This window comes from Enhydra lutris, unplaced genomic scaffold (assembly GCF_002288905.1).
Source record: "Enhydra lutris kenyoni isolate GAN:26980312 unplaced genomic scaffold, ASM228890v2 scaffoldscaffold45, whole genome shotgun sequence".
Classification (NCBI taxonomy): Eukaryota; Metazoa; Chordata; class Mammalia; order Carnivora; family Mustelidae; genus Enhydra; species Enhydra lutris.
The window spans coordinates 13,308,497-13,322,198 of NW_019154129.1; the positions used below are offsets into that span (position 1 = coordinate 13,308,497).

The 13,702-nt window shown below is 43.1% G+C and overlaps 1 protein-coding gene across 1 annotated transcript; it reads left to right on the forward strand.

Moving 5' to 3' along the window:
• The first annotated feature begins 536 nt into the window (after positions 1-536).
• Positions 537-12,534, forward strand: LOC111155997 (zinc finger protein 200). The gene is made up of 5 exons (XM_022516515.1): positions 537-713; positions 1,394-1,724; positions 2,328-2,419; positions 2,759-2,879; positions 10,102-12,534. The coding sequence occupies exons 2-5, from the start codon at positions 1,478-1,480 to the stop codon at positions 10,851-10,853; spliced, it is 1,212 nt and encodes a 403-aa protein (XP_022372223.1). The 5' UTR covers positions 537-713; positions 1,394-1,477; the 3' UTR covers positions 10,854-12,534.
• Positions 12,535-13,702: the final 1,168 nt, after the last annotated feature.

The following is a 13,702-nucleotide window of genomic DNA, read 5'->3' on the forward strand; positions in this document are numbered from 1 at the left end:
GAACCGGGCACAGACCCTGACACGCCACCCACTCACCGCCTCAGCGGTCCTTCGACAGACCCAGGATGCTGCGGCGGAGACAGGCGCAGCCTCTCTCAGATCTTCCGGTCCGAGAGGCAGCCCACTTCCTGTCGAGCCCCGGGAAAGCGGGATGGAGTCGGGGTGGGACTGTCCCGCCCCAACCGCCGCGCCTGGCGGCCTCCCAGTGGCTGTTCGGAGCCGAACTACATTTCCCAGCAGGCGGTGGAGCGACACCGCTAGTACCTGGAGAGGAGCCAGCCGGCCATGGGGATTGGAGCCTACCTTCTGCTTTCCGTCTTCCAGATAGAGCCACGGAAACAGAAACAGAAACAGCGGCTGCCGCCAGCCCGTTCTCCATCTGGCGCTGAGAGCGCTGCCTGTCGTCCTCGAGCGTCGCCTTCTCAAGCACAGCCCACCCGCTCCGAGCGGGGAGACCAGGCTTCCGCACTGGAAACGAGGCACCGGTTGTGACGTCACGGCTGCGGGGGCGTCCGGCCTCCCAGAAGGCACCGTGTCCAGGCCGTCCTCCCCAACTGACGGCGCCTCAAGCCAATAGTCGCCGGCGGACTGTGAGGACACTTCGAAGGGCGAGGGGAGGTCTCGGCGTCTCGCGCCTCGTTTCCCGGTCTCTCTGCGCCGGGGTCTCTGAGCCGTCCCCTGCGAGCACCCAGGGGCGGCAGAGCCCCTGAGAGGTGAGGGCCTCCGCGAGGGCGGGAAGCGGGCTGAGGTGGCCTCTTGGGGAGCATAGCTTGGTCTGTTGCTAGGGGAGCCGGGCCAGCTAGGGAGCCGGAAACACTCCGGGCAATGCTGCCGTCTGGGCTTTGTGATAAAGGTACCTCTTGGCCGGTGGGAGAGGCTCCGGAATGGGCCTGGCCAGCTGGGCCCCCTGGGATGTCCCTCGCAGCTCTTAGCAGGGCTTCCGCGAAAGGAGTCAGCGGGCCGTGTATGGGCTTCTCATGCGGTCTTGCGTTTGCTCCTTGAGCGATCCACTGCCCCCCGCTCCGCAAGGGCACCCGAGGGACCCGCGGTCCAAGGTGCGCAGTTCGGCTTCATTTAATGACCAAGCCAACTTCTAAGCTGATGCCCTCGGTACTGGACCCCAGGTTTCCTGTCTTCTAGCCCATTGCCCTTGCACTTCATGTATGTTCTCAGGAAGGTGACCTCTGGGGTTTGGACATCCTCCAGCTTTCGTTCTCAGAGCTTCCTCTCAGGCCTTGCTAGGAGTGTCTAGTTCAGGGACCTTCCGTTTGCGTTCGGAGTTCCTCACCCCAGCTTGTCTTTCCTTCGGCTTTAAATCTCATGTGGCCCCACTGTCCAGGCCGTATATTGGACCTGGTTTTTGTGGGTAAACCATGGTTTCTCTCGTCTGCAGCTCGGCTCCCTGACAGATTTTCTTCAGTAAGAGGTGACTCCTGAAGCTCTGCGAAACGAGTGTGGTGTGTGATTGCAAGGCGCGATGGCTGCAAAAGTGGTTCCAATGCCCCTAAAGCCTAAGCGGTCCTTTATACTGAGAGTTCCTCCGGACTCCAAGCTGGGCCAAGACCTACTTCGGGATGCTACTAGTGGGCCCAAGACCATCCACCAGCTGGTTCTGGAGCACTTCCTCACCTTCTTGCCCAAGCCAAGCCTGGTCCAGCCCAATCAGAAAGTCAAGGAGACCTTGGTTATTATGAAGGATGTGAGCTCAAACTTTCAGAACAGATGTAAGAAGCACACACTGTTTCACTAGAAGAGAAGGGACTGGTAGTAGGGGCAGACATAGGTTTTTATGTTAGTGATGAATTCAAGTTAGGATAGTGGGTATTGAAAAAAGTTGATTCTAACGTCAGCATGTTGGGGAGAGGGAGTGCTTGTGCTCAAGCTGGAACTGGAGTGGCTTGCTGGGTGTGTGTAAACCCATAGAACAAACATAGTGTCATTTTTTTACCCAAACTTTTGGAGGGTGTTTATCATTTTAGGATAAAGAAATGTGGATGAATTGTTGAATTGACTGCAGTTTATGTGGAATTTTGGAAATTTTGTGCTTGTGGGCATCTTCGGACATTACCCTCCAATAGCCTTCCCTTTAGTAGTAATGGGAATTATAAAAGATTTTAAGAGAATCATTCTTTTCATAATGAGGAGACCCTATATAGGTTCAAGACTCTGTGGTTTATGGCTTGAACTCTTCCTGGGCTCACAGAAGCAAAAAAAATCCATGAATTGCCTTCGGAAGGAGTGAGGACAGTGTGGCCTAAGGTGTGGTTAGGGGTTCCCATATTAGAGCCACTGATTTTTCCATTAACTACAGCTTCCTCTTTACCCAGCGCAACCTCATCCCATGGTGAAGCTTCTGCCCAGAGAAGGAATCCAGCAGAAACAGGACACAGTGTCTCTGTATTTGAAAACTGAGCCTGAGGTGGGTTTGGTTTTCCCGTTCACTGTTTTGAGTACCTCACCTTCTCTGCTCTTTCAGCAATCCCTGCTCAGCCAACCCATGTATAAAAATACATTCTTGGGAGTCCGTAAGGAGAGTGGGCTCGTTTTTCACTACCTCCTTGGATATTTCTCTTCTGCTTGTCCTTTGGCTCCTGTCTCAGCCTGGCTCTCTGGTCCATGCTGCAGCTGTGTGGAATTTATAGACCCCTTTCACCTTCCCTTCCCTGATCGCTGGGCTTCGGTCTTTTTTGCCAGCAGAGCTATAAAAGAACCAAAGAACCTCTGTTATTAAGAGGAAGGGGGCCTTTTGCTGTTTCAGGAACTGGTGGTCCTTGAGGACTTGAATGTATTTCACTCCCAAGAAGAATGTGTGAGCCTGGATGCTGCTCAACAGCCCACCTCAGAGAAGGAAGACAATGTCGGGGAGATGATGTTACTGGGTGAGAGATCTTGTGTGTTCATACTGAATGCTGTGGAAAAAGCATGTTCTGTTTTGTCAGATTTTTTAAAGATCTGACCGACACTAGCTAAGTACACGGTCACACACGTTTCATTTTTGTTCTATCCCATGTGGCAGAGCCTGCACCAGCTGTGGTGGCCATTTTTCCTGTATCTTTAGGGCAGCAGGGGTGGAGGAGACTTGTTTTGGTAAGCAAGCCCTGCGGCTGATGTCCTGACATCAAACATTCAAACAGATAGAAAAATGCTGATTGTTTCTGAGTCCATTTTCTGCATTTAGTGCTAGTCCCTCAACAGGTGTATTTCAAATTAGTGTTTTCATTGGACCCATGATGCTTTTAAGTCTTGTTTTTCCCCTTGATGTCTAGTAGCTATGAAGTCTACTAGTGTGAATGCAAATACATCCCATGTTGATGGGAATACTATATAGCACTTACTAAGCACCCATGTGCCATTATGTACAAGGCACTAGTCTAAGTGCTTTGCATGCCTTTATTATCACATACATCGCTCACAAAAGTACTGTAGAATATACTAATTATTACTGTTTTACAAATGACAGAACTAAAGCAGAAACATATTAAGAAATTGCTAAAGGTTGGGCAACCCTCTTGGGTCCCTCCCTCTTCAGGAGCTTCATACTATTGCTCAATAAACTTTGCTTTCCTTCCCAACAAAACAAAACAAAAGAAAAGAAAAGAAAAGAAAAATTGCTAAAGTCACACAGCAGTAGGTAGCAGAGCAGGGATTTGGACTCAGGAATTCTAATATTAGAGCTTGCAATCTTAGATCTTAGCCCAGAATTACACTGCCTTCCTGCTGCATTTCTCATAATTTTTTCAGTGAATTGTCTTTATGGTTGGTGAATGGGGCGTTCTTTCATTTGTCCTTACTTGCCAGTAATGGTTTAAAACTATTCTTATATGAGCATACTACATACGAACTCATCTGGCAGCAGCTTCTCTGTAAGCTGCTAAGAGATGATTCAGCCTTTTTCTACAAATACACCGCTAACCTAGAGTCAGGGGCCCTCAGAAATCATTTTGCCAAGTGCCTTATTACTTTTTACTTTGCCTTCAGGGCTGTTTGCTTCTGAGGCTTAAGTGGAGCAGAAAGTGGGTTTTGTGAGTTGCCTGGGGTAACAAAATAAAATCCATGACTGTTGAATTCCGTAGTTGTCTTACATTGTGTGGTCAGGGTAGTGTGGTACACGGAGAGCCTGGTTAATTTCCCACAAGTTATTCTATGTAATATTTTTTAAGATTTTATGTATTTTGTGTGTGTGTGTGTGTGTGTGTGTGTACACACTTAGTGATTGAGTAACCGATTGTAAACTCTACGCCCAATGTGGGGCTCCAGCTTATGACCTGAGAACAAGCATGTTCTACTAACTGAGCTAGCCAAGCAACCCTAATATTTTCTTATTTTAGAGAGAAGCATAAACAGTTCACATTTATTACACTGAGTTTTTCTTTGGTAAAATTAGCATTTATTTTAGATGACTGGTTGGTGGGTATGTTGCTAATTCCAGGAACACTTTGGTCATGGACCCTGAGGCTCTCAGGCCCAATCGTCAACCATACCCGAAAGCTGATGATTTAAACCAACATTTAATATATGCTACTTGCTGTGTACTTAGGCAGAGTTGGATTCTGGAGTTGATTATCGGTGGGTTAAAATGATACATAGTGCTCCATTCCTGCCCACTAAAGCTTCCAATTTGTTTTTAAAAGATAAGTCATTCACATAAAAAAATAACCATTATGAAACCATTATAGCCATAAAGAGCTATGACAAGGTCAAGATAGGATTTGGACCCAGGAGCAGAGTTTGCAAGAAGATAGAATTGATTTTAGATGAGATTGAATCCATGACAGGAAATAAAGTGAGATTATTCTCCAGGCACTTGGACGTTAGGAATTGGAGGTCACATGTAAAGATGTAGAGATTTGGGAGTCATCAGTATATAGCTGACATTTGAAATAGTAACATTAAGTAGTGTGAAAAGGGAAAAGTGTGAGGGAATGAACCTTGTAGTTATAGGAATCACAGAAGAATCCTTGGTGGAGGAAAGAAAGTGTGTCTCAGTTCAAGTGAATCACATAAAACAACTGAAAATGTAGAACACTTGAATTTTCAAAGAGATAGTTCCTTTGGTCATATCTGCCCTCTACTATGGTAAGAGAGTATAAGCCTTTTCAAGATTAATGCACATTGACTACATACTGCACAACAAAGACAAACTCAATAGATTCCAGAAAGTGGAAATAACACAACAGGATCTATCACAGTGCAGTACAATGAGAAAGTAATAATGAAACTGGAAAAAAAAAAAAAAAGTTCCCTTCACTGAGAAATGATTATTAAGAACATTGGGCCACAGGAGAAATACAAATTAAAATTACACAATTATTCTAAGGGTGCCTGGGTGGCTCAGTCAGTTAAGAGTCTGCCTTCAGCTCAGGTCCTGGTCCCAGGGTCCTGGGCTTGAGCCCCGCATTGGGCTCCCAGCTCAGTGGGGAGCATGCTTCACCCTCTCCCTCTCCCCCTGGTTGTGCTTGCTTGCTGTCTCTCTCTCTCCCTTCCTCTCTCTCTGTCAAATAAATAAATAAAATCTTTAAAGAAAAATAAATTTTAAAAAATCACTTAATTCTCCTAGAATATACCTTGTTTCAGAATCTATAGTACAACACAGAAGTAGATTTGAACCAGTGGGAAGGAATATCATGTTGACTAGGAAAATTTAACATTAAAACATCAGTTCTCCCCAAGTCAGTTTATGAAGTAAATGTAATCCCTTTAAAAATACCAGTAGGATTTTTTTCCCCTGGAAGTAGATAATCTGATCTCTAATTCAATTGGAAAAATAAACACGAATAACCAGGAAAATTGAAAAGAAGAGCAATGGAAAGGAAGGGGCTCTTAAAGATGTTGGGACAACTCAGCCTTTTGGAGAATCATACCCTACTTTGCACACTAAGAAAAAGCCCCAGCGGATACGCTTAGGAATACAAATGACCCATAAACACATGAAAAGATGTCCAGCCCTACTCTTAATTAGAAATGCAGATTAAACTTCTACCAGGTTACCACCTTTTTTCATCTATAAGATTTCTAGAAATCAGAAACTTAACACATTGGTAGTGAGGTTGTTGGGAGAAAGGTGTAATCCTGGTGGACATGTAGAATGGGACACTCCCTATATATGGGAATCTGATTACCAGTATTAAAGATGCATTTACCTTTGATCCAGCAGTTCCACTTCTGTGAATCTAGCCTACAGATAACAGCGCACTTTCAAAATAATATGCAAATGAGGTTATTCATTGTAGTACTGATTGTGAAACTGTTGGTGAAAACTGTAGTACTGTTTGTGAAAAGATTGAAAACAATCCAAGTGTCTCTGCAGGGGGCTAGTTGAATATGATGTGTCCACACAGCAAACCTTGGTAATCGCCATGCACTGGAATGTAATGATCAAAATAAAGCAAGTAGCAGACATATACATAGCTTACTATCCTTTATATAAAAAAAAGGGAAGAAAGGAAAATCTATCATCTATGGAAGAATAAAAAGAAACTAATAAAAACTGCTACCTATCTGGGTGATGAGTAGAACGGATGGGGACAGAGACTAGAGTAAGACTTCTTAGCATATATCTTTTCATATTTAGATTTTGTAACCATATGAACTATATATTAGCTACTAAAAATTTTTTTTTAATCTTAAAAATTAGTTCACTGGGGCTCCTGGGTGGCTCAGTCAGTTGAGCATCCAGTTCTTGATTTCAGCTCAGGTCATGATCTCAGTGTTGCGTGAGATCAAGCCCCACTTTGGGCTCCATGCTAGGCATGGAGGTTGCTGATTCTCCCTCTCTTTCTGCTCCTTTCCCTTCCAACCTGCCCCCATCCCTGTTCATGCTCTCTCACACGTGCGTTTTGTCAAATAAATGAATAAAATCTTGAAAAAAAAAAAGAACAAAATAGGGAAACCTGCTATCACTATTAATATCAACTGGATAAAGCAAAAAGATAAGAAGTTAAGAAGAGTAAATCTTGGGGTGCCTGAGGGACATACTTGGGTTGAGCGTCTGCCTTTGGCTCAGTTCATGGTCCCAGGGTCGGGGGATGGAGCCCCACATCAGGCTTCCTGCTCAGCGGGGAGCCTGCTTCTCCCCCTCCTCCCTGCTTGTGCTCTCTCTCATTATCTCTGTTGCTATCTCTGTCTCTCTTTCTCAAATAAATAATATCTTTTAAAAAAAAGAATAAGAGGGGCACCTGGGTGGCTCAGTGGGTTAAAGCCTCTGCCTTCGGCTCAGGTCACGATCCCAGAGTCCTGGGATCAAGCCCCGCATTGGGCTCTCTGCTTGGCAGGGAGCCTGCTTCCTCCTCTCTCTCTGCCTGCTTCTCTGCCTACTTGTGATTTCCGTCCGTCTGTGAAATGAATAAATAAAATCTTTAAAAATAAAAATAAAAATAAAAAAGAATAAGAATAAATATTGGGAAGGGAGGGACCCAAAATATAGTTTATACTTAGAAAATCTAAAAGGATCAACAAAAACTTCTTTAATAGTTTTAAAGTAGGTAGATAGGAATATATAACAATAGCATTCTTAACACAAAATGGTGGAAGCTGTCATTCAGAATGGCTATAAAATAGTAAACCTCAAGGGCACCTGGGTGGCTCAGTCGTTAGGCATCTGCCTTCAGCTCAGGTCATGATCCCAGAGTCCTGGGATCGAGTCAGGCTCCCTGCTCAGTGGGAAGTCTGCTTCTCCCTCTCCTAATCCCCCTCCTTGTGTTCTCTCTCTTGCTGTCTCTCTCTCTCTGTAATACAGTAAAATCTTTAACAAAATAAAAAAGTAAACCACAGATGTTTTACTGGTAAATAAAGATTTTTAAAAACTGGAGAAACGAAAGTCTAAATGCGAAAACTAAAATCATGTAAAGATAACAGTGCCCCAGGGGCGCCTGGGTGGCTCAGTGGGTTAAAGCCTCTGTCTTTGGTTCAGGTCAAGATCCCAGGGTCCTGGGATCGAGCCCCACATTGGGCTCTCTGCTCATTGGGGAGCCTGCTTTCTCCTCTCTCTCTCTCTGCCTGCCTCTCTGCCTACTTGTGATCTCTGTCTGTCAAATAAATAACTAAATAAAATCTTTAAAAAAAAAAAAAAAAAGATAGCAGTGCCCCAAATTTATTTATACTAAATACATTAAGAGTCAAACTTTTAAAAAGGATATTCTTAACTGATTTTTACCAATATTACACATTACAAACCATAACTTACAGTGTGATATTAAGCTCCAAATGTATTAAGAGTTAAGTATAAATATAAGTCATAAAGGAATACCTAGAATACCTAGAAATAAAGGAATACCTAGAAAATAGAAAATTTATCAGATTTTGATACTTTTTTATGGTTTTAAGTTGTGGAGTTACAGAGGAAGACTTCAGTTAAATATTTGTATCAGTAGTGATTGACTCAGATTAAGATTTGCTATATGTAAAATTTATTTAAATTTCTAAAAGTCTCAGCCCAATAAATTAGTAGATTGTACTAATACTAAAGTACAAAAAAAGCTAGAATGAGAAACCATTTTATACCCATTACATGATTTTAAGTTCAATCTAATGCTGGCAAAATTAGGTAAAATTGATACCCACATGTTGATCGTAGTATTAAAATTGGTAAGCTGCTTTTGAAAGAAGTGTGGGAATCTCTGTCAAGAGCTGTGATAAGTATTGCCATTTACTTCGACCCAGCATTTCTTTCTTTCTTTTTAAAGATTTATTTATTTATTTGACAGATGGAGATCACAAGTGGGCAGAGAGGCAGGCAGAGAAGGGGGGGCAGGCTCCCCACGGAGCAGAGAGCCTGATGTGGGGCTCGATCCCAGGACCCCAGGACCACGACCTGAGCTGAAAGCAGAGGCCCTACCCCACTGAGCCACCCAGGCACCCACGACCCAGCATTTCATTACCTAAGGGAGTGAATGAAAAAGAAAATGCTTTAGTGTGAAACTGTCAAGTCCAGCAAAGACGTGTATTCCATGCTGTGGTCAGCCACATATCAAAGTGGTTGATTTAACCCTTTATTTTCAGCACGTTGCCTGGAGTTTTGGGGGTCCCTTTTCACCCCACCTTTTCATGGCATACTTTTTTTTTTACTTTGTTATCAAGTCTTTATAATCTGTTATTTTACACAGACTTCTTTCAGAGGTATAAATACAGAAAGTCTACAAATCGTAAGTGTTCACCTTTGATTTTCACAAAATGTATACATTTGTCTAATCACCATTCAAAATGACTATTCCTAGCACCCCAGAAATCCCTCTTGTGCCCATTGCCTAATTACTATTCCCTGTTCCCCTAAAGAGACCACATTGATTCCCATCATACTTTAGTTTTATTATTTGTGGTCATCACTGTGATGCCCAAATAATCACCAACCGAGTGAATGTGATATGCCTTAATTATTTCTGATCATTTGAATTGTTCCCAGTTTTTCACTATATAGGATATTACATACAGTATTATCTAATCCTGTAATATGATAGTATTAAATGTAGTGAAAACCTAGAAATAACTCACCTCACCGTTCACTTACTAGCCTCCAAAAGAGTATGAGTGGTACCATTTAGTATTTATGTCCTTCATCCCTTGGTCCTTAGCTCACTGCTCTACATAGAATATAATAAGATCAATATGCACTTGTTGAGTAATTACTGCTATTCAGAAAGCAAACATGAAATCTTTCAGTGTAGTCCCACTCATTTCTTTAAAAAAGGGGGGGGGGGCTGTGTGCTCACATTGCATAGTAAGATTTATCAGTCATATATTCCACCCATGATAAGAGCTGAAAAGGAGTACTGATAATGATTATTTGCTAGTCCTCAGATTTCTGACACTCAAGATTATTTTTTTTTTAAGATCTTATTTATTTATTTGTCAGAGAGACAGGACAAGCAGGCAGAGTGGCAGGCAGGCAGAGGTGGAGAGAGAAGCAGGCTCCCTGCAGAGCAAGGAGCCCGATGTGGGACTCGGTCCCAGGACCTTGGGATCACGACCCGAGCCAAAGGCAGCGGCCTAACCAACTGAGCCACCCAGGCATCCCTCAAGATTATTTTTTGATGAGAAATCTAACTTGTTTTTCCCTGCCTGGTGTCGTATCCCTCAAAAGTTACTAAATTCTCTTTGTTTCCACAGTCAATGATGTTAATCCTGAGAGTGAAGATCTTCAGAAAGAAACTATAGAGAATGAAGATCGTAGAGAAGAGATTTCAGATTGTGATGAAGTAGATCGTTCTGTGGTCTCTGAGGAATCTCCATATTGCCATAAAGAAAGAATTAATACATCTATTCCCAAGCAAAGGAAAATGAGAAATCTTCTAGTTACCATTGAAAATGATACTCCACTAGAGGAACTCTCAAAATATGTGGATATCAATGTGATTGCACTTACCCGAAATCGGAGAACAAGAAGATGGTACACTTGTCCACTGTGTGGGAAACAGTTTAATGAAAGTTCTTACCTTATTTCCCACCAGAGGACTCACACTGGAGAAAAACCCTATGACTGCAGTCACTGTGGGAAAAGCTTCAATCATAAAACAAACCTTAATAAACATGAGCGAATCCATACAGGAGAGAAACCTTATTCATGTTCTCAATGTGGGAAAAACTTTCGTCAAAACTCTCATCGGAGTCGCCATGAAGGAATCCATATAAGGGAGAAGATATTTAAGTGTCCAGAATGTGGGAAAACCTTCCCAGAGAACAAAGAATTTGTGCTTCATCTGCAGAGTCATGAGGCTGAAAGGCCATACAGTTGCAAAAAATGTGGGAGAAGATTTGGTCGGTTGTCCAACTGCGTCCGGCATGAAAAAACCCACTCAGCATGTAAGACCCGAAAGCAGAAATGGGATCAAGAAAGGTCTGATGATCCTGCCTCAACCTGAAATGTTTCATAAGGAACTCTGAATTCCCTGGCTGTCAGAAAAGATGCAGAAATGGGAAAACCTCATTAAAGCCAAAATTGGATAAATACCCATCTTGGCTAAAACCTCCAATTTTTGGAAAATTCACAGGGAAGAAAACATCCTCAAGGGCTATACCTCAGTTAGCATCCACACTTTCTGGATAAAGGAGCTTTCTTCTGTGAACTTATACAACATTGTATAGGCCACCCATCCCTTTCCCACAATGGCTTTGGATAGGAGTCTGAAGGCCACTCACCAGCAAGGTGAGCAGAGTGACTCAATGCAAATGGAAGTATATCATTCCCCAGCCCCCATAGGAATTCATGCTACAGGAAAAAAAATAATGCAAAGGTCCTTATCTGGAACTGTGTTCCCCTGAAAGAACCAAACTACTGATTTGTTAAGCCAATAGCTTCTATTAGCAATTCACATAACCTTCTCAGAACACCCTGTTAAAGCTTGAGTGTTGAAAGGGATTGTTTACTTTGGAATATAGGAAAATACAGCAATTGAATGTCAAAGACTTACTCTGTCATTTTTACATGATCTAAACAATTGATCTCAGTAACATTTGCATTTTGTAGTGAAAAGTGACTTTTACAGGAATACTTTTCACAACATACTTTTAAAGTGTCTACTGTTCTTACTGTGTTCTGTCCAGCTCTTGCTCAGACAGCTCTCTCATGCCTTTCCATTGCCAAGAGAAGTTCGGATCGCTTAGGCCCACCCACCCAGCCCCACTACTGGAAAAGCTCTTCAGAATCTGGTCCCTCTGATGAGCCAAGAAGAAAGCCTGCCTACAAAGGAAATCCAAGAGCCTGAAGAGGAAGAGGAAGACATTGGCTTAGACCCATGACTGGTCAATAACCTTACCGTGTGCTTAATTCCCCTCCAGGCAGTCACCAGACCCTTGGCAATGGGTGGTCACTACCTCATAAGCAGAGTGTTTCGTTTTTTAGCAGGGGTCTCCAGTGGCTAGCTCACATGGCCCCTCAAGGAGACAAGACTCCAGTGTCTCCACTCTAGTGGATACTTGTTCTCTTTGGTCTGATACCCACTTTCCTGACTTGTCTGCCCAGAGGCAAGGCCAGTGGTGCCTTCAAGGGACCGATCCTGTGGTGTGTTACTTTAACGATTCTTGGTCAGTTTTTGCTTTTCTTTTAGGTTTCCTAAAGTTTTACATTGGTATTTTGATGGAAATAGGTTAATCCTATAAACTGGGGAAACTTGTTAGCTTTATAAATTTTGTTTCCCATCCAGAAACATACCTTTCCATTTACTCAAGTATTATATTCCTGAGTACATTTTTCTAATTTTCTTCATGTAAGTTCTATACAATTTTGTTATTGTAAATAGTTTTTTCATTGTATTTTTCTAGTTGATTATTGTTCTTACATAGGAGTTATTTTTAATTATATATTTGTGAACCTAGCCACCTCATTGATGAATGTTGTTAATTTTCAGTAATTTCTCAGTTTCTCAATTTGCGGTTCAAAATTATACCACCCACAAGTAATAGTTTTGTTCTTTTTTGTTATTTTTTAAACATGTAGGTCTAAGCTTTGTTTTGGTTCAGAGCATACTAAAAGAGGACCTTTGATGGTACAGTTCAATCCTGAGCTAATTCAAACACTTAAAGGCTACACATAAAACTGTGCTTTATTAATGTTGTATTTCGAGCCTACAAAACCCTTTAAAACCAGGGACAAAACTGGCTGCCAGCGTGTTATTCTAGGTCTTGAGAAGACTGGCTGGGGTTCGGCTGGTTTTCACACCTGGAGAACAAAGGCTAATTGGCTGCCAGGCAGAGACTGGAGAGGGTGGGGTCTGTGCGGAAGAGTCTTCTGTCCCCTGTGAAATGGTCTGACCACACAGTCCTCGAGGCCTGTGGGTGTGTGATACTCTGACGACACAAACTCCTTCCCCACACCAGGAAGTGCCCTCAGTGTCCTGGGCTGTGGTGCAGATGAGGACCCGTGCAGTCAAAGGCACTGGCAAATATTGTCCCCAGGGTGGGGCTTGGGCCACCTGACTTCCCTGCACCAACCCCTTGGATCCCAGAGGATCTGGAACAGAATGTTCCTCACTTCTGCCCTTGAGCTCAGAGCACGATGCCCAGGGTCAGCGTCCCCAAACAGGAGTGCACTGGGAAGGTGTTAGATGAATAAGTGCTCAATACGGAGCCGACAACCAGTTAACCAAAAACAGTAAGCACACAACAATGAATGCTTTTCCAATAGAGCATCAAGTTTCACTTAGAACATCTGAAGGACCCGATAACCAAGTCCAGTAGCAACTACAAACAGAAGACATGCACCCCCAAAGATGCAGCACACGGCCCCAGGCTGTGAAAGGAAGCAACATACCCGTGGAGTTTCTTAAGGTGGGAGACGGGGGAGGGGGGATAGGAATTCATCAAAATCAAAACTACCTATGCAGCTCCACATTGACAAGTGCTAGGAAGGGAAGGATTCTAGGAGAGTGTTACAGGTGGATTTTCCAGAGAGGACTCTGGGCAAGTGGTCTTTAAACTGAGACCAGATGGGTGAGATAGGGGAGGAATGGGGGTAGCAAGGGGCTATTCCAATAAGAAGACATGAACACAACTTTTAGATAAACTGGAATGGCTACAAGAAGTATGAAAGAATCTTCAGGCTTACTAGTAATCTAAGAATTATAAATTTAAAGAACAAAAATGTCATTGTAGGTGTATTAAATGAGCAGAGTGTGTGTGTGTGTGTGTGTGTGTGTAAATGTTTGGCTTGGCCAAAGGGAAATAATAGCATCCATCTAGTGTGACAATGTTAAAAAAAATTATCACTATGTGT

Coding starts and splice junctions, on each gene's coding strand:
- LOC111155997 (XM_022516515.1), top strand. CDS start 1,478: ATGGCTGCAAAAGTGGTTCCAATGCCCCTAAAGCCTAAGCGGTCCTTT. Junction 1,725..2,327: donor CTCAAACTTTCAGAACAGAT/GTAAGAAGCACA, acceptor CTCTTTACCCAG/CGCAACCTCATCCCATGGTG. Junction 2,880..10,101: donor CGGGGAGATGATGTTACTGG/GTGAGAGATCTT, acceptor TTGTTTCCACAG/TCAATGATGTTAATCCTGAG.